The 14,618-nt window shown below is 50.0% G+C and overlaps 7 protein-coding genes across 8 annotated transcripts in view; 3 read left to right on the top strand and 4 right to left on the bottom strand.

The window, feature by feature from the left end:
- FOXG_19251 (uncharacterized protein) lies at positions 1-529 on the bottom strand. Its single transcript, XM_018399447.1, has one exon. The coding sequence runs from the start codon at positions 265-267 to the stop codon at positions 37-39; it is 231 nt and encodes a 76-aa protein (XP_018242318.1). The 5' UTR covers positions 268-529; the 3' UTR covers positions 1-36.
- Positions 530-745: 216 nt separating this feature from the next.
- On the bottom strand, positions 746-880 carry FOXG_19250 (uncharacterized protein; the record flags this gene model as incomplete). The annotated part of the gene is made up of 1 exon (XM_018399446.1): positions 746-880. One exon carries the CDS (start codon positions 878-880, stop codon positions 746-748), a length of 135 nt encoding a protein of 44 aa, XP_018242317.1.
- Positions 881-942: 62 nt separating this feature from the next.
- FOXG_06447 (L-ornithine N5-oxygenase) lies at positions 943-4,714 on the top strand. Of its 2 annotated transcripts, XM_018385117.1 has the most exons (3): positions 943-2,753; positions 2,808-3,378; positions 3,432-4,714. In XM_018385117.1, the coding sequence occupies exons 1-3, from the start codon at positions 1,774-1,776 to the stop codon at positions 3,501-3,503; spliced, it is 1,623 nt and encodes a 540-aa protein (XP_018242315.1). In that variant the 5' UTR covers positions 943-1,773; the 3' UTR covers positions 3,504-4,714. The 2 variants fall into 2 exon arrangements, with proteins under 2 accessions (XP_018242315.1, XP_018242316.1); XM_018385118.1 differs by having other exon boundaries at positions 1,224-2,753; positions 2,808-4,714.
- Positions 4,715-6,622: 1,908 nt separating this feature from the next.
- Positions 6,623-10,304, top strand: FOXG_06446 (uncharacterized protein; the record flags this gene model as incomplete). The annotated part of the gene is made up of 5 exons (XM_018385116.1): positions 6,623-7,188; positions 7,241-7,377; positions 7,665-8,058; positions 8,734-8,854; positions 9,042-10,304. The coding sequence occupies 5 exons, from the start codon at positions 6,623-6,625 to the stop codon at positions 10,302-10,304; spliced, it is 2,481 nt and encodes an 826-aa protein (XP_018242313.1).
- FOXG_19249 (uncharacterized protein) lies at positions 8,436-10,095 on the bottom strand. Its single transcript, XM_018399445.1, has one exon. The coding sequence runs from the start codon at positions 9,236-9,238 to the stop codon at positions 8,906-8,908; it is 333 nt and encodes a 110-aa protein (XP_018242314.1). The 5' UTR covers positions 9,239-10,095; the 3' UTR covers positions 8,436-8,905.
- Positions 10,305-10,781: 477 nt separating the features above from the next.
- Positions 10,782-14,618, top strand: FOXG_06445 (uncharacterized protein). The gene is made up of 6 exons (XM_018385115.1): positions 10,782-11,822; positions 11,891-12,033; positions 12,087-12,135; positions 12,193-12,357; positions 12,408-12,802; positions 12,859-14,618. The coding sequence occupies exons 1-6, from the start codon at positions 11,621-11,623 to the stop codon at positions 13,396-13,398; spliced, it is 1,494 nt and encodes a 497-aa protein (XP_018242312.1). The 5' UTR covers positions 10,782-11,620; the 3' UTR covers positions 13,399-14,618.
- The window catches only part of FOXG_06444 (uncharacterized protein), a 1,988-nt gene continuing 839 nt past the window's right edge, over positions 13,470-14,618 (bottom strand). The window contains exon 2 of the mRNA XM_018385114.1: positions 13,470-14,609. Coding sequence (XP_018242311.1) covers positions 13,495-14,609 — 1,115 coding nt within the window. The 3' untranslated portion in view covers positions 13,470-13,494. The remainder of the gene's footprint in view (positions 14,610-14,618) is intronic.

Genomic DNA, 14,618 nt, shown 5'->3' with positions numbered 1-14,618 from the left:
GAGATGATGAGTGGGCAGTGGCGCCTCGAAGCTCACTCATGCGCTACGGAACTTCACGGCGTTGATGAAGTCCCACGAGGAGGGTCCACGAGGCACGCCGCGGCCATGGACGTGGAGGATTAGGCCGCAGAGCCATTGACTGCGAGACATTTTCCATCCATTTTTCATCCCTTGCAGTCCGATGACTGGCCTAGCCTGTCGTCTTATTGCATCGTGTCGCCCATCATGCAGCGGCTGACAGAGCCTTTGAAGTTTTGACACAACCATCAGAACCCAGCCCAGACGGGGCCTGCATGAGGCAATCCTTTAACCATGTTGTGTCTATGTCTTTGGAACACTCTTATGATGATCGCTGCTTCAGTTGATCGAGGGTCAACATGAGTCCTGAGAATTACGATGAGAATATCGCAGGTTTGGTATATGAGTGCTATGCTCGTTCTCCCACTTCACGAGGTCCAACACAGGCAAAGCTTCAACAGAGAAACTGAAACAGTCACGAAAACCGAAAAAAAAAAAAAAAAAAAAAAAATAGAAGCCCAAAATGGCTTACAAGACCCCTCCGAGCTAAAGCTCGAAAAGGTTGGTGTTTTCTCTGCAGCAGGGCATTTAGCCCACCCCCCACCATTTCCCGATCCCACCCTCTACAGGGCCTAGGCTTGGGCTTAGTCCTGGCCCCATTCACTACCTACTAACCAGAGTCACGTTGACTGACGTTAACAGCAATGGATTCCGTCACCAATCTAATTCACGTTCTGTTGTATTTCTGGCCTGACCCGGCTTCCATTCTGCCGCTCGCTATGCTTTTTGCTTGCTTGGCAACCGCGGCTCCACGTCTTGGCTTGGCCGCCGTGCTCGGCCCAGCCCAGCCCAGGATGACCATCACTGAGAGCAAAAGCCCAGTCTCCAGTGGGCTAGCTAGTTGTGTTCTTCCCAGCTCAGCATAGTAGTGTCTCCATCATGGAGGGTTTTTATGTATCATGGCTCCATCGCAAATGTACCTCCCCAAGTATGTACGTACAAGCTTGACGAGGTTGTATTAGCCATGGAGAACCTCCATGTACTCGTATCCGCCTCCTCCATGTACCTAATGAGGCGTGTCCAGCGCCAGCAGGCGTTTCGTCATGTAATGCAGTGTACCTCGCTCGACTACAGCTTCGCCGTGAGCTTGTATGTACTGTACTTTCTTGCTTGCTTCTTTTGAGGGTCTGTAGCTTAGTTTGACTCCGAATAAGAGTTTGGCACGCAATATAGGACCGACGAAATAGCTTGTAGATCCCATCCCCGTCTGAACTACAAAATGCCATATCTCCCCCGTCTTTCGGAACTACTCCGTTCTTCTGTTCTTTCTATCTTCATTGACGAAGCTTCTCCCAAGCCTCGGTGGTACTACCTAAAGCTCTTTAACATATCTCTTCAGAGTTAGACCCTGATAGTGTCACTTTTGTCTCTACCACAATCCGGACATTGGAAGCTTCATTCGACCTTTCATCCATTATATGAAGCTCATCTGCATCAATTTTCCAATCTGTGCACCATACTGACCAGATTGAGTAATACCTGATTCGAGAGAAGGAATAAGAGATTCTGCAAACCGGTTTTATTCCTCACAGCCTCCCATTCACTTGGTGGACCTCTTCCCGGTTTCTCACACGTCACGACTTTCAATACGCCAAGTTTCATAGACACAAAGTTTGTGCTATAAAATTTGGCCTGCATTTAAGGATTCTACTGCAATTTTAGACATATTCCCCTCTTCAACAGCAATCAGTCATCATGTCACCCCACAGCGAGGTTTCATTCAACGGCTCCGAGGCCCCGGTCTCCAACGGTACCACCAACGGTCACAACGGTACAAATGGCACCAACGGTATTACTAACGGCCACAACGGCCATGTCAACGGCAACAGCAACAGCAACGGAAACGGAGCTGCTCCTGCTGCCCGCCATGGACCCCGAGTTCACAAGGAGAGATCTCCTTATCTCGAGTCCGCTCCTGCGGATTCTGAGTTTGACCTCATCTGTGCTGGCTTCGGCCCCGCATCTTTGGCTGTAGCCGTCGCTATTCACGATGCCATCGCCGAGGGCAAGAAGCTTCGCCCTGATGGCGCAGCTCCCAAGGTCCTTTTCCTGGAGAAGCAGACCAAGTTCGCTTGGCATGCCGGTATGCTGCTCCCTGGAGCCAAGATGCAAATCTCCTTCATCAAGGATCTGGCCACTCTTCGCAACCCCCGATCTGAGTTTACTTTCCTTAACTACCTCCACCGTCAGGGTCGCCTCGTTGACTTTACCAACTTGAGCACTTTCCTCCCTGCCCGTACTGAATACGAGGACTACCTTCGCTGGTGCTCTTCTTGGTTTGACCATGTTGTGAGCTACAACAACGAGGTTCTCTCTATCTCCCCCGAGAGCAAGGAGGCCGGTGCCGTCAAGACTTTTACCGTTCAGGCTCGCAATGGCAAGACTGGCCAGGTCCAATCTTTCCGCAGCCGTCACGTCCTTGTTGCTGCTGGTGGCCAGCCTTCGCTCCCCAAGAGCCTCCCTGCTAAGCACCCTCGTGTCCTGCACTCTTCTCAATTCGCCAACTACGCCCCTCAGATCCTAGCCAAGCAGAACGCTCCTTACCGCGTTGCTGTTATCGGTGCTGGCCAGAGTGCCGCTGAGATCTTCAATAACGTCCAGAACCTGTACCCCAACTCCAAGACCTACCTTATCATGCGCCAGGAGTTCCTGCGCCCCAGTGATGACTCTCCATTGTAAGTTGTGCACAGTTGCTCATTATAGGAACCTCTGCTGACGATGACGTACAGCGTCAACTCCATCTTCAACCCCGAGTACATTGACAACCTGTGGCCACGATCTGTCAGGGCTCGTGAGACTCTTTTGACTGAGGCTCGCGCCACCAACTACGGTGTTGTTCGCCTGGAGCTCATTGAGCACCTCTTCGAGAAGATGTATGACCAGAAGCGTGAGATCAGCGACGATGAGACACAGTGGCCCCACAGAATTCTCGCTGGCCGTGAGATTGCCAGCGTCGACACCAAGGGTGACGCTCTCGAGATCAAGGTCCAACGCGTGAACGATGGTCCTCTCGATGGCTTCGTCGACCAGGAGACTTTTGATGTTGATCTGATCGTTGCTGCTACCGGTTACAAGCGAAGCGCTCACGTCGACATGCTCAAGGACGCCTGGACAATGCTCCCCAAGACCGTATCGGGACGCAACGAGTCCCCCAAGGGTGTCAACGGCTGGAACGTCGAGACACAAGATGGCGAGCGTAAGCTGGCAGTTGGAAGGGACTACCGAGTCAAGTTCTCCCCTGGCACTGTTGCCGACGACTCTGGCGTCTGGCTGCAGGGCTGCTGCGAGGGTACTCACGGGGTAAGTGATCCACCGCGAACTGTTCATTCAATAGATACTAACATTGTCTCTAGCTGAGCGATACCCTCCTCTCCGTCCTGGGCACTCGTTCAGGCGAGATTGTTCAATCTATTTTCAAGCAATAAATGTTATGACAGCACGAATGAATGGATACCTACGTTTGTAATGGGTTTGCAAGGGCAGCGAAAATAGCTGACTGGACTGAAATGAGCAGTCTTGCCGCTTAAGTCATTTTTTATTTACTATATCCTCTGTTATTTATTATCGTCATCATCGTTTGCAGTACATACTGCGAATTAGCAGACAAAAGTTGGATTTCAGTTATCTCTTTTGGTGTTCTGTAGATTTTGTTAGAGCCCCACCACGGCATTGAAAAAATATTTACAATCTCCAATTTCCATTCTCTGTGTGCCATGCATCCATTGTCACATCTCAGTATCGCGGCTATTCTTGACAGGTCGCAACTCCTCATTTTGGTATATCTCCTTAAGCTTATTCAAGTTGCCACATTTCCAACACACTGTTACGGGCCGCTTCTCGGGTACTGCGCCTAATACCAAGGGCTTAACACCGCCCGATATAAGTCGGCATCACGCTGCATGTCGCCCATTTCACGAACTCCAGTCCATCGACTGCCCGTTTTGTGTTTTTGATTTCCAGTGATACTCCCTCGTGGGATAGTTGCCGTAAGATTCAGTACTCGGGATGACTTCATCGTCTTGGCCAACTCTGCACCAAGTGTTATTGTTGACCGTTTAACGTAGTATCTCCGTTACACCAAACGGAGTGAGCCTCTGGAATTGGCAATAACGATGGGAATCGCCCGGCCGGCAATGTCATCTTTTAGGCAGAGCTATGAGGACTGTATGGAAGCGCATGACATGCTTGTGCTTGAACGGGCCTCTTACAATTTGCCCCAGCCAACAGCGAGGCCCCCCATGCTTTCACTTGAAATTGACTCGCTGATGTTGAGTCATTATTTCATATCTCGGAAAGACCGCTGTAAGAGTTTCACGCTGTCGAGATGCCATGCAAAGGCGGGCCGGTCATCCCAGCATTTGGCTACACATCCACCTGCTGAGAAACGGATTCTCTTCCCTTGTGGTCTATAGTTGCCCACTGATGCAGGACAGACTAGCAATGTAAAGAAACTGCAAAGAGTATGCCAAGATCTTTTACAACAAGGGTCGTCGTTTTTGGCACGAATAAAAAGGTCTAAGCATGGTAGGTATGCATCAAAAGCATAGCCCAACAACATCACTGCTATTGACACTCAACGAGTTCCCCTATTGAGTTTTATGCAGGAGGTAAAGAGTTTTGCTTGTGTAAGCAATCAACGGTCAAGTCTTGAGATGAAGCTGACAAGGTTGCAAGCCCTTGTCAAGCGACGTTGTTCCGTCTTATTCCATGCAGGTTAAAGAGTACTACCTCGGCTTAGCGTTGGAGTTATCAAACAGAGATCAACCATGTGTCAGCATGCACATTGATAATACATACACACAGCGGGCATACCAACCGAGAAGTCTGAGAGTGTCTTTCTTTGGAGGGAAAAGCCGTGAACAGAACTTAAAAATCAGAGTAAAGTCTGTGCAGGCCTTGTTGCTTGGGCCATTGCCGTAGGCAGAGCAGAGCGGAGCGCAGCAGTCGAAATAGTCTACAGGGTTCAACGAACCGTGCCGCAAGCGAGGGCGGTCCAGGTCGAGGTGATATTTTTGGCGATATGAAATCTCCATAATTGATTGACTGATTCCGGCTTCCCTCCCAGATTTCCGCACCAACGGTTGAACATCTTTGCTTGGACAGTATTATGAGAATCCTTTCGGGTGGGGGACATCCAATGCAATCTTTTCTGAGCGGCGGCCCCTAGAGTGGTACTAACCTAGCACTGGTAACAGCACTCTTGGTAGGTTCTTAGCAGGCAGGGGCTGACTGGTTCTCAGTCTCTGAGAGTAAACGACGAGTGTTCTCCTCTTGGAAACGGAAACTCACGAACGACTAAGCCATGAAGCAGCCCGACGACTCTGGCCCAACTGCGAATACGAATGCAACTGGACCACAATCGGCTCGACCTCGGGCTTCTGTCTCTGTTTCTGCCTCTGCCTCCCATACTCCTCGACGGCTTCCTGTCAATCCCCGCCGGCACAAGGTTGCTCCCGAGCATCGCAAGCGTGTCGCTACAGCGTAAGTTGATTAGTTTCCATGTGTCTACCCGTCTACAGTACCACACTACTGTAGCTATTCAATCGATATATCCTGCAATGGGTTTGTTTATATTGATCTTTTATGTACCATCTATCGATGTATCAATTCCACTTCAATTATACTCAATTATTCCTGCGTTTCGGCAGACGTCAAGCTTGACTGAGGTTCCCCCCTCAAGTCACTGACTTATCAATCATATCATCATAAAAGCTCGCGTCTTTATCTAACACACGTCTCGCTGAAAAGGTGCAATGCTTGCAATGTGAGAAGAGTCAGATGCTCTGGCGAGCACCCGTGTCGCCAATGCCAATCCTCTTCACGCGACTGCATATATCCTCTGCCTGTTGAGAAGGTGAGCATCACGCGCTCAGAGCTCGAGGATTTGAAACACAAGGTCGATCTCTATGAACGCGTTCTTCGAGACACTGTCCCAGCAGCTGTATCAAACGCCGTCCCGGATTCCGCAAGCCGCCAAGAACTTTCAGATTTGCTTGGTTGGACCGCTTCTAACCATGACATTGGATCATCGGCCGTTAGTCTAGCGGCACAGACAACGCCAACGATAGATGCGGCAGCGCATATCGGGCGAGTGCCGCCTGAGCTTCCTCAGCTTCAATATCCCAGTATACATAGACAATTCCAGCAACAACCGCCTCATCTCCATCTTCAAGCTCAGCTATCAGATACTCGAATACAGGAACCCAGTTATGGACTATCACGAACACATTCTATCCAGCTATCACATCCTGGGGCGACGCCTCAAAATCGGCAGGATGATGAAGAGAACTTGGTCTCAACCGAAGGTCGTCTGTTACATGACCCTGACGGCTATGCTCGTTTCCTGGGTGAGACGAGTGGCGCAACTTTCCTCGACTACTTGAAGGAATTCATGACTACAGTTCTGCCTCTTGCATATCAAAGTCTGCGCCCAGGCTCGGATGGAAGTGCATTCTTGTCAAGTCTTGGTCGTTACCAGACCTACGACTCGCGACCTTTGCATGATCGAGATGTTGACCCGACATGGTTTCCTACACCCCCAGAGATGGACTCAATGCTATCCGAGCTTCGTTATTTCATCCAAGACGGTAACTGCCATTGGCCAAGTGGAGGAATCTACTGGTGGGGGGATCTCTCTTCAGCACCGACAATCCCCTCCATGGAACGAGACTCGGCAAACTTGCGTCTCGCCAAGTGCCGTCATTTGGCTTTCTATCAGACAGCATTTGCTGTGGTATCTCAAGCTATGATTATGCCGCCTCAGGATATCTCTATAGACCCTCATCTCAGTGAGAACTACTTCAGCCGGGCCCGTATGCTCCTAGGGAACCCGCTTGACATTACACGCTTTACGCCCAACGAAGTATCGGTGTTGACATTGATGGGGTTTTACCTGATAGAGATGAATCGCCGTGATGCCGCATATATCTGCGTGAGCAACGCTATGCATATCAGCATCATGCACGGCGCACATAGGGGCTGGCTTGACGAGAGTGGCAAACGCGTATTCTGGACACTTTATGTATTGGATCGCTATTTAAGCTGCCTCATGGGGAGACCCCCGACCATCATGGACGATGCAATTCGGTTACCGCTTCCTTGCGATGCTCCGTAGGTATCCCCCCATCTATGCCCCTTCGCTCTGACTAACTTCATTCGATAGGTCTATGCCTCCAGCAGATGGTCTCAAAGCTCATGTCCAGCTTTCGCGGATATCATGCCATATCGTGTGTAATACATATCGCATTTCCCCCTCAGAAGACGCCGCAAGACCTGTGAGAAGCCTCGAAGGGGAGATCAGTATGCTCGACGAGTGGTGTCTAAAACTCCCACCTACGGTGCAACTCGCAAGCAACGGGTTGAGCGATGACCCAGCCACTTGCTTGCTGCACATGCACTACAACCAGGTAATTTCTCCATTTCTCAATGTCTTTTGGGGTTGGGCTAACATGTCCTTTAGTTAATAATCTTGACTATCCGCCCCGTTTTCTTCGCCTTGGTCAAGAAATCATTCGCGGAAAAGCTGGTCTCGCGGCAATGTTCCTTGAGTTCACATCCACAACTCCCTCTACTGAAGCGATGCATAGCATCAGCAGAACACAATATTCAGCTCGCTCGACAGATCCTACTTGTCAACCATCCTCGAAAGCTGCTCCAAGCCGGCCTTCACTTCATTTTCAACGCTGCCATAGTATTGATGTTACAGCAGCTGGTAGAGGATCTGTGCCCGTCTTCTCGGAGTGAAAAGGCTCGGTCACTTGACCTCGACTTTGTGATTGGGAGGTTCGAGGATGAGAGTCGAGTTGGTAGCAACTACGGTCGGGACTGTGCCACGGTACTTCGGGACCTTCGCGTTCTTGTGCAGCGTCTTCCTATCCCTGTTGACATGAGCACTGCAACACGTTCCGTCAACATGACACAGACTACGACAACCTACGATCCGATCGCAAATCGAACACATGTTGACATGGGACAGCAATGGTCAGACAAGCTGACATCAGAGGCACTTCAGCAGCCTATCCTTGTTGATCAAGGCCACATATTATATAATGAGTTGGTTTCGTGGATTGATGTCGATTGGCAATCTAATAATGGGTATCTCATTTGAGTTGGAGTTGGGCGCCCTGTAAGCAACAAAAGTTGGCGACTGACATTGTGTTTTTATTACAGAACAAAAGTTGATTCTTTTGAGGTTTTATTCTAATGAATATTTGAGAGACTGTCCAAGGGGCATTTGAATGTAGGATATGCAGTTACGATGATTTAGGCGTTGATGATGGACAATTAAATGTCCTCTAATGGTAAATGGCGAACGAACTATCGGCCCAAGCGTGGTTCAGATTGGGATTCCCCACGAATATGATCGGATTCAAACATGGAGATAAGAGAGACAAGGATATTCCTGGTAACTTAATTCATGATTATCGCTTCTGTCTTGATGTAATTGAGGAGAGTGACGTGTGACAGTCATGTGATGAAGCATGTGGTATTCTCGCAATCTTCCTTCCTCCCTTGGGTTCTCATGCGTAAGGTACCAATTGTCTCACCCACGAAAATCCTACTCAGCATCCCAAAGTCTCATCTTTTCGCTTCCGAAACGACCCGCGGCATGCACTTGATCTCGCGTTGTCATCTTTGACCGTCCAAGATCTACAGTCTTTCGTCACGAATGGCACCTCTCAAACACAGAGACGTCGCGACGAGCTTCATCTTCAGATTCCCCGCTGAGGGTGAGGCCAAGAAACCCCAGGTCGCTCTCTTCCGCCGGAGCGGTCACGTAAACACATATCAGTAAGCAAAGTGCATTACCTTATCAGTGAACCCGTGCTTACATACTAAGGCACAAATATGCAGGCATTTCTGGAAGTGTAGATGACACTGACGCGGATCCTCTTGCCACAGCCTGGAGGGAACTTGCTGAGGAAACAACTCTTACGCATGACTCTTTACGCCTTTTTCGGAAGGGCAAACCATTCTCGTTCGCTGATGAGTCTATTGGGAGAGAGTGGACTGTCAACCCTTTCGGTTTCGTTCTCAAATCCGAGAGCGACGGTGGCCGCGGTGAGGCTGGCATCAAAATTGACTGGGAGCATGAGGGGTACGAATGGTTCGATCCAGACGCAATCAACGACTCAGATGACTTCGAGGGCGTTCCGCGCATCCTAGAGAGTCTTAGAAGGGTGTGGTTCAACGTTGACTTGGGCGAAGTGGCAGGCAACACGCTTAGCCGGGGCTTGGTCGCTCTGCAGGAAGATCACGAAAGCGGAGCGCGCCAGCTAGCTACCAAGGCTCTCCATACCTATATCGATGTTATTAAGAAACTCGATTCCACTGATCAAGTTCAGTGGTGGAACAATATCAGGTTTGCGGGATGGCACCTGTGGAAGAACGGGCGAGAAAGTATGGGCGCGTCTATCTTGAACGTTGTTCTATCGGCTTTGGACATAGTTCAAGACGGAATCCCACCCAGCGGTCCACTAGATAAGAGCTCGATCGATAATATCGTCAGAGCCTTGGGGGATTACGCCCGCGACCGACAGAATACCACTTCAAGAACTGGCGCGATGTTCCAGGCTTTCATAGAGCAGCATCTATCGGGGGACGGACCACTCAAGATCCTTACCCTCTCCTCTAGTTCAACTATCACCTCGGCCATCACTCACGTTATGGGAAATACTTCGCGACCTGTGGAGGTTCATGTGCTCGAATCCCGACCACTCTTCGAAGGTGTCAAGATGGCACAGTCAATTGCTTCATGCGCCAACAATTCCAAGGCCAAGACCCGCTTGATAATCCACACTGATGCAAGTGTTGGCATCGCAGCGAAGGACATAGATATTGTGCTCATCGGAGCGGATCTGATCGACAAAACAGCCGCGGTTAGCAACAAAGTCGGTTCTCTGCCTGTTGTTCTGACAGCCAAGTACGTGTCTCCAAAAGCCAAGATTGTCATTTTGTCAGAGAAAGAGAAGGTACTCCCTTTTGCACCGCCAGGTCAGGAGGAAAACGATTCATGCGAGGTTATGCAAGCTTGGGGAGACCTCAGCTCAGCTGTGAGGGAGGTTCCCCACTCTCTGGTCACTGTCAAAAACGTGTATTTCGAGTGGGTGTCACCCGATTTGATCGATCACTACATCACTGAGGACGGCGTCACCGGTCGTGCGGGAATGTCGAACTATGCCCAGGAAGTTGAGAAGAAGGCTGACCAATATTTTACCAATCTCTGATGCCAAAATCCGAGTGAGACGATCTGTAGCATGGTCCTTAACCCCGACAATCTGGAGAGTTACATTACCTCTTTCACGACACAACCAATAGCAGTAGCATATGGCATTTTCGTGCCTCTTGGTGCCTTGGATCGTCTGACGGAGGCTCGGATTCACAATATCGAAATATGACTGAATTAATATAGCTGTGGGGGTTGTCTTACATCGCCTGCACAGTTGGAGGCTTTGATTCCTCATGCAAGCCTTCCTGCCTGGTGCATCTGTTATTGGAGAGGTTTCTTGATCGCCATCAATGAGGATGCCGGATGTGCATCTTGCCACTCACTTGAAGTGCCTGTTTCAGGCATTGGAAACTTTACTTCAGCTCACTGGAGGGACCAACGGTCGACATGAGAATATTGTAACCCCTTTTGCTTGAGGCGTTATTCTAGAACGTTCATTTAAGCCACCATAAGCCCTTGCTGCAATCAAGGCGTATCGACAGAACGCCAAGTGTGGAACAACACGTTCTCAGTAAGCAGCGCGAAGGATCCTGGATTCTGGGGTATATGTCAGCCTTACAGCCCTAACGACACAGCCCACGACTTAACGAACTTGATCATCAGCAACATGATTTGCTCATCGCGGCAAACTTAGAATTCCTTCCCTGGTTTGCGCGTAATTGTGGAGGCACTTGTCGATTCGTTCTATGAGTACCCGCTCCTTGGTAATGAGTCAAGATGGGCCTCCTTAGCTCAATTCCCGCTACTTTTCGACCCCAATACAGCCATCCATCACGTTTAACGTGCTTTCCTCGAGCTAAAGATGCGGTCAGTTTGTGTCCCAACGCTCAGGCAACCTTGATCGAGGTTACAGTAGTGGCGCTGAGCATCTGCCTATTCGAGGCACTTCCTGTCAGCCTCAATCCCGAGCGTCTGGTCTGCTGTCAGATTCTTACTTCATGATAGGCCAACAGCAAACCTTGGTTTATATACGACCGTGACAAACAGAATGACGTCCGGATCGGGCCTACACATGGATCACGCTTACCAGATTCTTGGGACAACTGCTGGAAGTCGGATCATTGGCCCGACCCCCAATTAATCCCTGGGCCTTAGGAATATAGGCGGAGATATCATCAAGAGCCTCCAGGTGTGAATGTTCGAGAGACCTGTGCAAGCGAGAGTTGCCTGCCAAACGCGTGCCTATATGAACCCAGCAACGACGCCAATGCACTGTTCGTAGTATCTGCAGTATATTACAAGGAATTTGCCTGTCTCCTCCTTTTTCAGGAGAAAAACAAACTATTTACAACTACAACTGAATCAGAAGCAGCCATGTCCGATCGAGAAGCCCTCCAGCCGACCAAGTCGAGCAAGACTCCATCGAGTCTTCCCGCTGCCTACTCAGTCGAGCAGAACAAAGAGAGAAGTCGGGCCCTCAATCAGAAGCTCGACTTTGCGTTGCTTCCGCTTCTTTCACTTCTATATCTGTTCAATGGTCTAGATCGTGGCAACGTTGGTAATGCCGAAACCCAAGGTAATCAACATCTCCTAGCCCCCTTCCATTTGTACGTGCTCGATCGGTTTCTGACAGCTTGTTATCAGGTTTTACCACAGACATAGGGGCTGAGCCTGATGATTTGAATGAAGCGGTCTCTCTATTCTTCGTCACTTTTGTTGTATTGCAGCCCGTTTCTGCCGCAGCTGGCCGTTATATTGGTGCTAAGCATTGGATCCCCTTTTTAATGGTAATTAGACGGTGCCACGACTAAGAGCGGGAAGTTACTAACACATTCTACAGTTTGGCTGGGGTGCAGTGACAATTGGTCAAGCTTTCATCAAAGGACGTGGTCTGTAGCCCTTCCGTTCGCTCTCACATAGTCAAACCTCTTCTGACCTTACTCTAGGGGCACTCATCGCCACACGTTTGCTCATTGGCGCCTTTGAAGCGGGCTTCTACCCCACGGCCGTTGCGTATTTGTCATTCTTCTATCCTCGTTACGACTTTTGTGTTAGACTCGCTCTATTCTACGGACAGTATGCCATCGCTGGAGCCTTCTCGGGCTCAATCTGTGAGTTCTGGTTATAACAATTCTTCAAGATAATTACTTACTCCTTCAAGCATACGGCATTTTCCATCTCCGTGGTGGTGGCCTCAAGAACTGGCAATATCTCTTCCTTATCGAGGGAGCACTGACATGCTTCTTTGCTATCATTGCTTGGCTGTGGCTACCTAAAGGCCCTGGCTCTGCTTGGTTTCTTCGTCCAGATGAACGAGAGTTTGCTGTCGAACGCATGAAGCAAGACAACGCCGAGTTCGTACAGCATGAGTACAGCGAAGATGGTATTGAAGAGAATCGCCTGAGCAAGAGAGATTTCGTGGAAACGATGAAAGACTGGAAGCTGTGGACTGTCCTTCTGCTCAACATCTGCGCGAGTGTCCCCAGCGGTGCCTTCTCAGTTTTCCTGCCCCTTGTTGTTCAGGGGCTGGGTTATGAGTCCATCCTTGCCAACCTGGTGTGTTTTACTTCTTCTTAGTCTCAACTGGGCTTGACTGACTGCGAGCGATCTAGATGACAGTTCCGCCCTTCGTCTGTGGTGCTCTTGGCCTCTACGCCTTTGCTCTAAGTTCGGATCACTACAAGGAACGGGGATATCACATTTTGGGTGGTTTGGTTATTGGTATCATTGGCCTGGTCCTTACCGTTACAATCTCCTCGAGCACTGGGCAGTACGTTTCACTTTGTGTGCTCCTATCTGGTGTATACATTTCGGCTCCTCTCACTATGGCATGGCTCAGTGGCAACACGCCTGAGCCTGGCAAGCGAGCTCTTGTGCTTGGCGTCAATGGTTTCGGTAACCTCGGAGGCGTGATCGGGGCGCAGTTGTACCGACAGCGATACAAGCCCCATTACAGATTTCCATTTTACGTCACGCTGGGTTTCCTTGCCATCGCCTTGATCGGATATTTGTCTTATCGATTCATGCTTGCAGCAGTCAACAAACGCAAGCAGGCGATATTGCGCACAATGTCACCGGAGGAGATCGAGAGTGAGAGACTCAACGACCGCCGATACGCAGACAAGAAGTTGACTTTCATGTATGGGCTGTGATTGTCTATATGGACACAAACCGACCACGGTTGGTCGCTAGAATAAGATATACTAGATAGATGCATATGCAGATACAAGATCTGTTTTTCCCCAATATCATGGTTCCTTTTCTGCAACCTTCATGCTGGCCAACTGGCTCTGCAATCCTTGCTTTCCTACCTTCATGGCCATCTCCAACTCCCTTTCTTCATCTCTCAATCGGGCTTTACTAGCCGCCACCTCTCGATCGCGCTTCTTTTTCTGTTCCTCCACCACGCGGTTTCTCTCCTCCAGTGCCTTCTCACGCTTTTCGCGTGACTCGCGCTGCTTTCGCTGCTCTTCGTCGTCCTTGGCTGCATCAAGGTCCTCTGGTGGGGGAGGCAGATTGCTCACGTAAGCCTCGATCAGAGGATCGCGGATCTTGGGCTCGAGGGATATGAAGCGAATGTCGGTGAGGACCGGGTCGGGTAAGCCGGTAGATAGCGACTTGTTGTTTAGTAAGTGCACCGGCTGGGCCTTGAGCAGGGCAGTAAGATCGGACTTGAGTTTGGACTGGGGCATTTTGAGGCGACCAATGTGTTCTCGATATGCCTTCTCGCGATCCTTGTCGGTGATCTTGTGATCTTTCATGACGTCCTCCTTCTTGTACTTTCTCTTGAACTCGGGCCAGTACAGCTTCGGCGTCGCCTTTTCTTGCAGGAATGCCATGTAAGCAATACGAGGATCCCGCTTTTCCTGCCTGGCTCGTTGCTCCTTCAACTCCGCGATCTTCTCACGCGTCCACTCGTCCCAGCAATCCCGACGTGCTTTCGTAGTGCTGAGTGCTGTATATCGCAAGTCATCGATGATTTTGCCTTCCTCCAGGAGTTTCTCCCACGGGCTGTATGGGTTGATGTTGAAGTCGTTCAAGAGATCTTTGAACAGGTATTTCGCGTCGTCTTCGGATAGAGGCACTCCCTCGGCACCTTCAGGCCATTCTTCAGCGTTTCCGTCGTCGTAGTCGCCTGGTTCAAGGCCGTAATCGTCTCCCATGGCCTGTAATTGAGCTGCAAAATCAGCTTCTGTGAATTCCATGGGTACGTCTTCGTCTGCGTCAGGATCTGCAGTCCGTTGCCGTTTGGAGGGATGTTCTTCATCGCCTTCACCTTCCCCTTCGTCATCCGTCACCTCGACCTCCTCATATTCGCTATCGTCGTCCAAACCTGCCACTGGGGCGTCATTCTTTTGTGGTACTGCTTGCT

Source organism: Fusarium oxysporum, chromosome 2 (assembly GCF_000149955.1).
Source record: "Fusarium oxysporum f. sp. lycopersici 4287 chromosome 2, whole genome shotgun sequence".
NCBI lineage: Eukaryota > Fungi > Ascomycota > Sordariomycetes > Hypocreales > Nectriaceae > Fusarium > Fusarium oxysporum.
The sequence above is the reverse complement of the archived record's forward strand: the minus strand, read 5'-3'. Positions and strand labels throughout refer to the sequence as shown.

Coding starts and splice junctions, on each gene's coding strand:
- FOXG_06447 (XM_018385117.1), top strand. CDS start 1,774: ATGTCACCCCACAGCGAGGTTTCATTCAACGGCTCCGAGGCCCCGGTC. Junction 2,754..2,807: donor CCCAGTGATGACTCTCCATT/GTAAGTTGTGCA, acceptor GATGACGTACAG/CGTCAACTCCATCTTCAACC. Junction 3,379..3,431: donor GCTGCGAGGGTACTCACGGG/GTAAGTGATCCA, acceptor CATTGTCTCTAG/CTGAGCGATACCCTCCTCTC.
- FOXG_19249 (XM_018399445.1), bottom strand. CDS start 9,238: ATGCGCGGAACGCCCTCGAAGTCATCTGAGTCGTTGATTGCGTCTGGA.
- FOXG_19251 (XM_018399447.1), bottom strand. CDS start 267: ATGGTTGTGTCAAAACTTCAAAGGCTCTGTCAGCCGCTGCATGATGGG.
- FOXG_06445 (XM_018385115.1), top strand. CDS start 11,621: ATGTCCGATCGAGAAGCCCTCCAGCCGACCAAGTCGAGCAAGACTCCA. Junction 11,823..11,890: donor TGGTAATGCCGAAACCCAAG/GTAATCAACATC, acceptor GCTTGTTATCAG/GTTTTACCACAGACATAGGG. Junction 12,136..12,192: donor AGCTTTCATCAAAGGACGTG/GTCTGTAGCCCT, acceptor ACCTTACTCTAG/GGGCACTCATCGCCACACGT.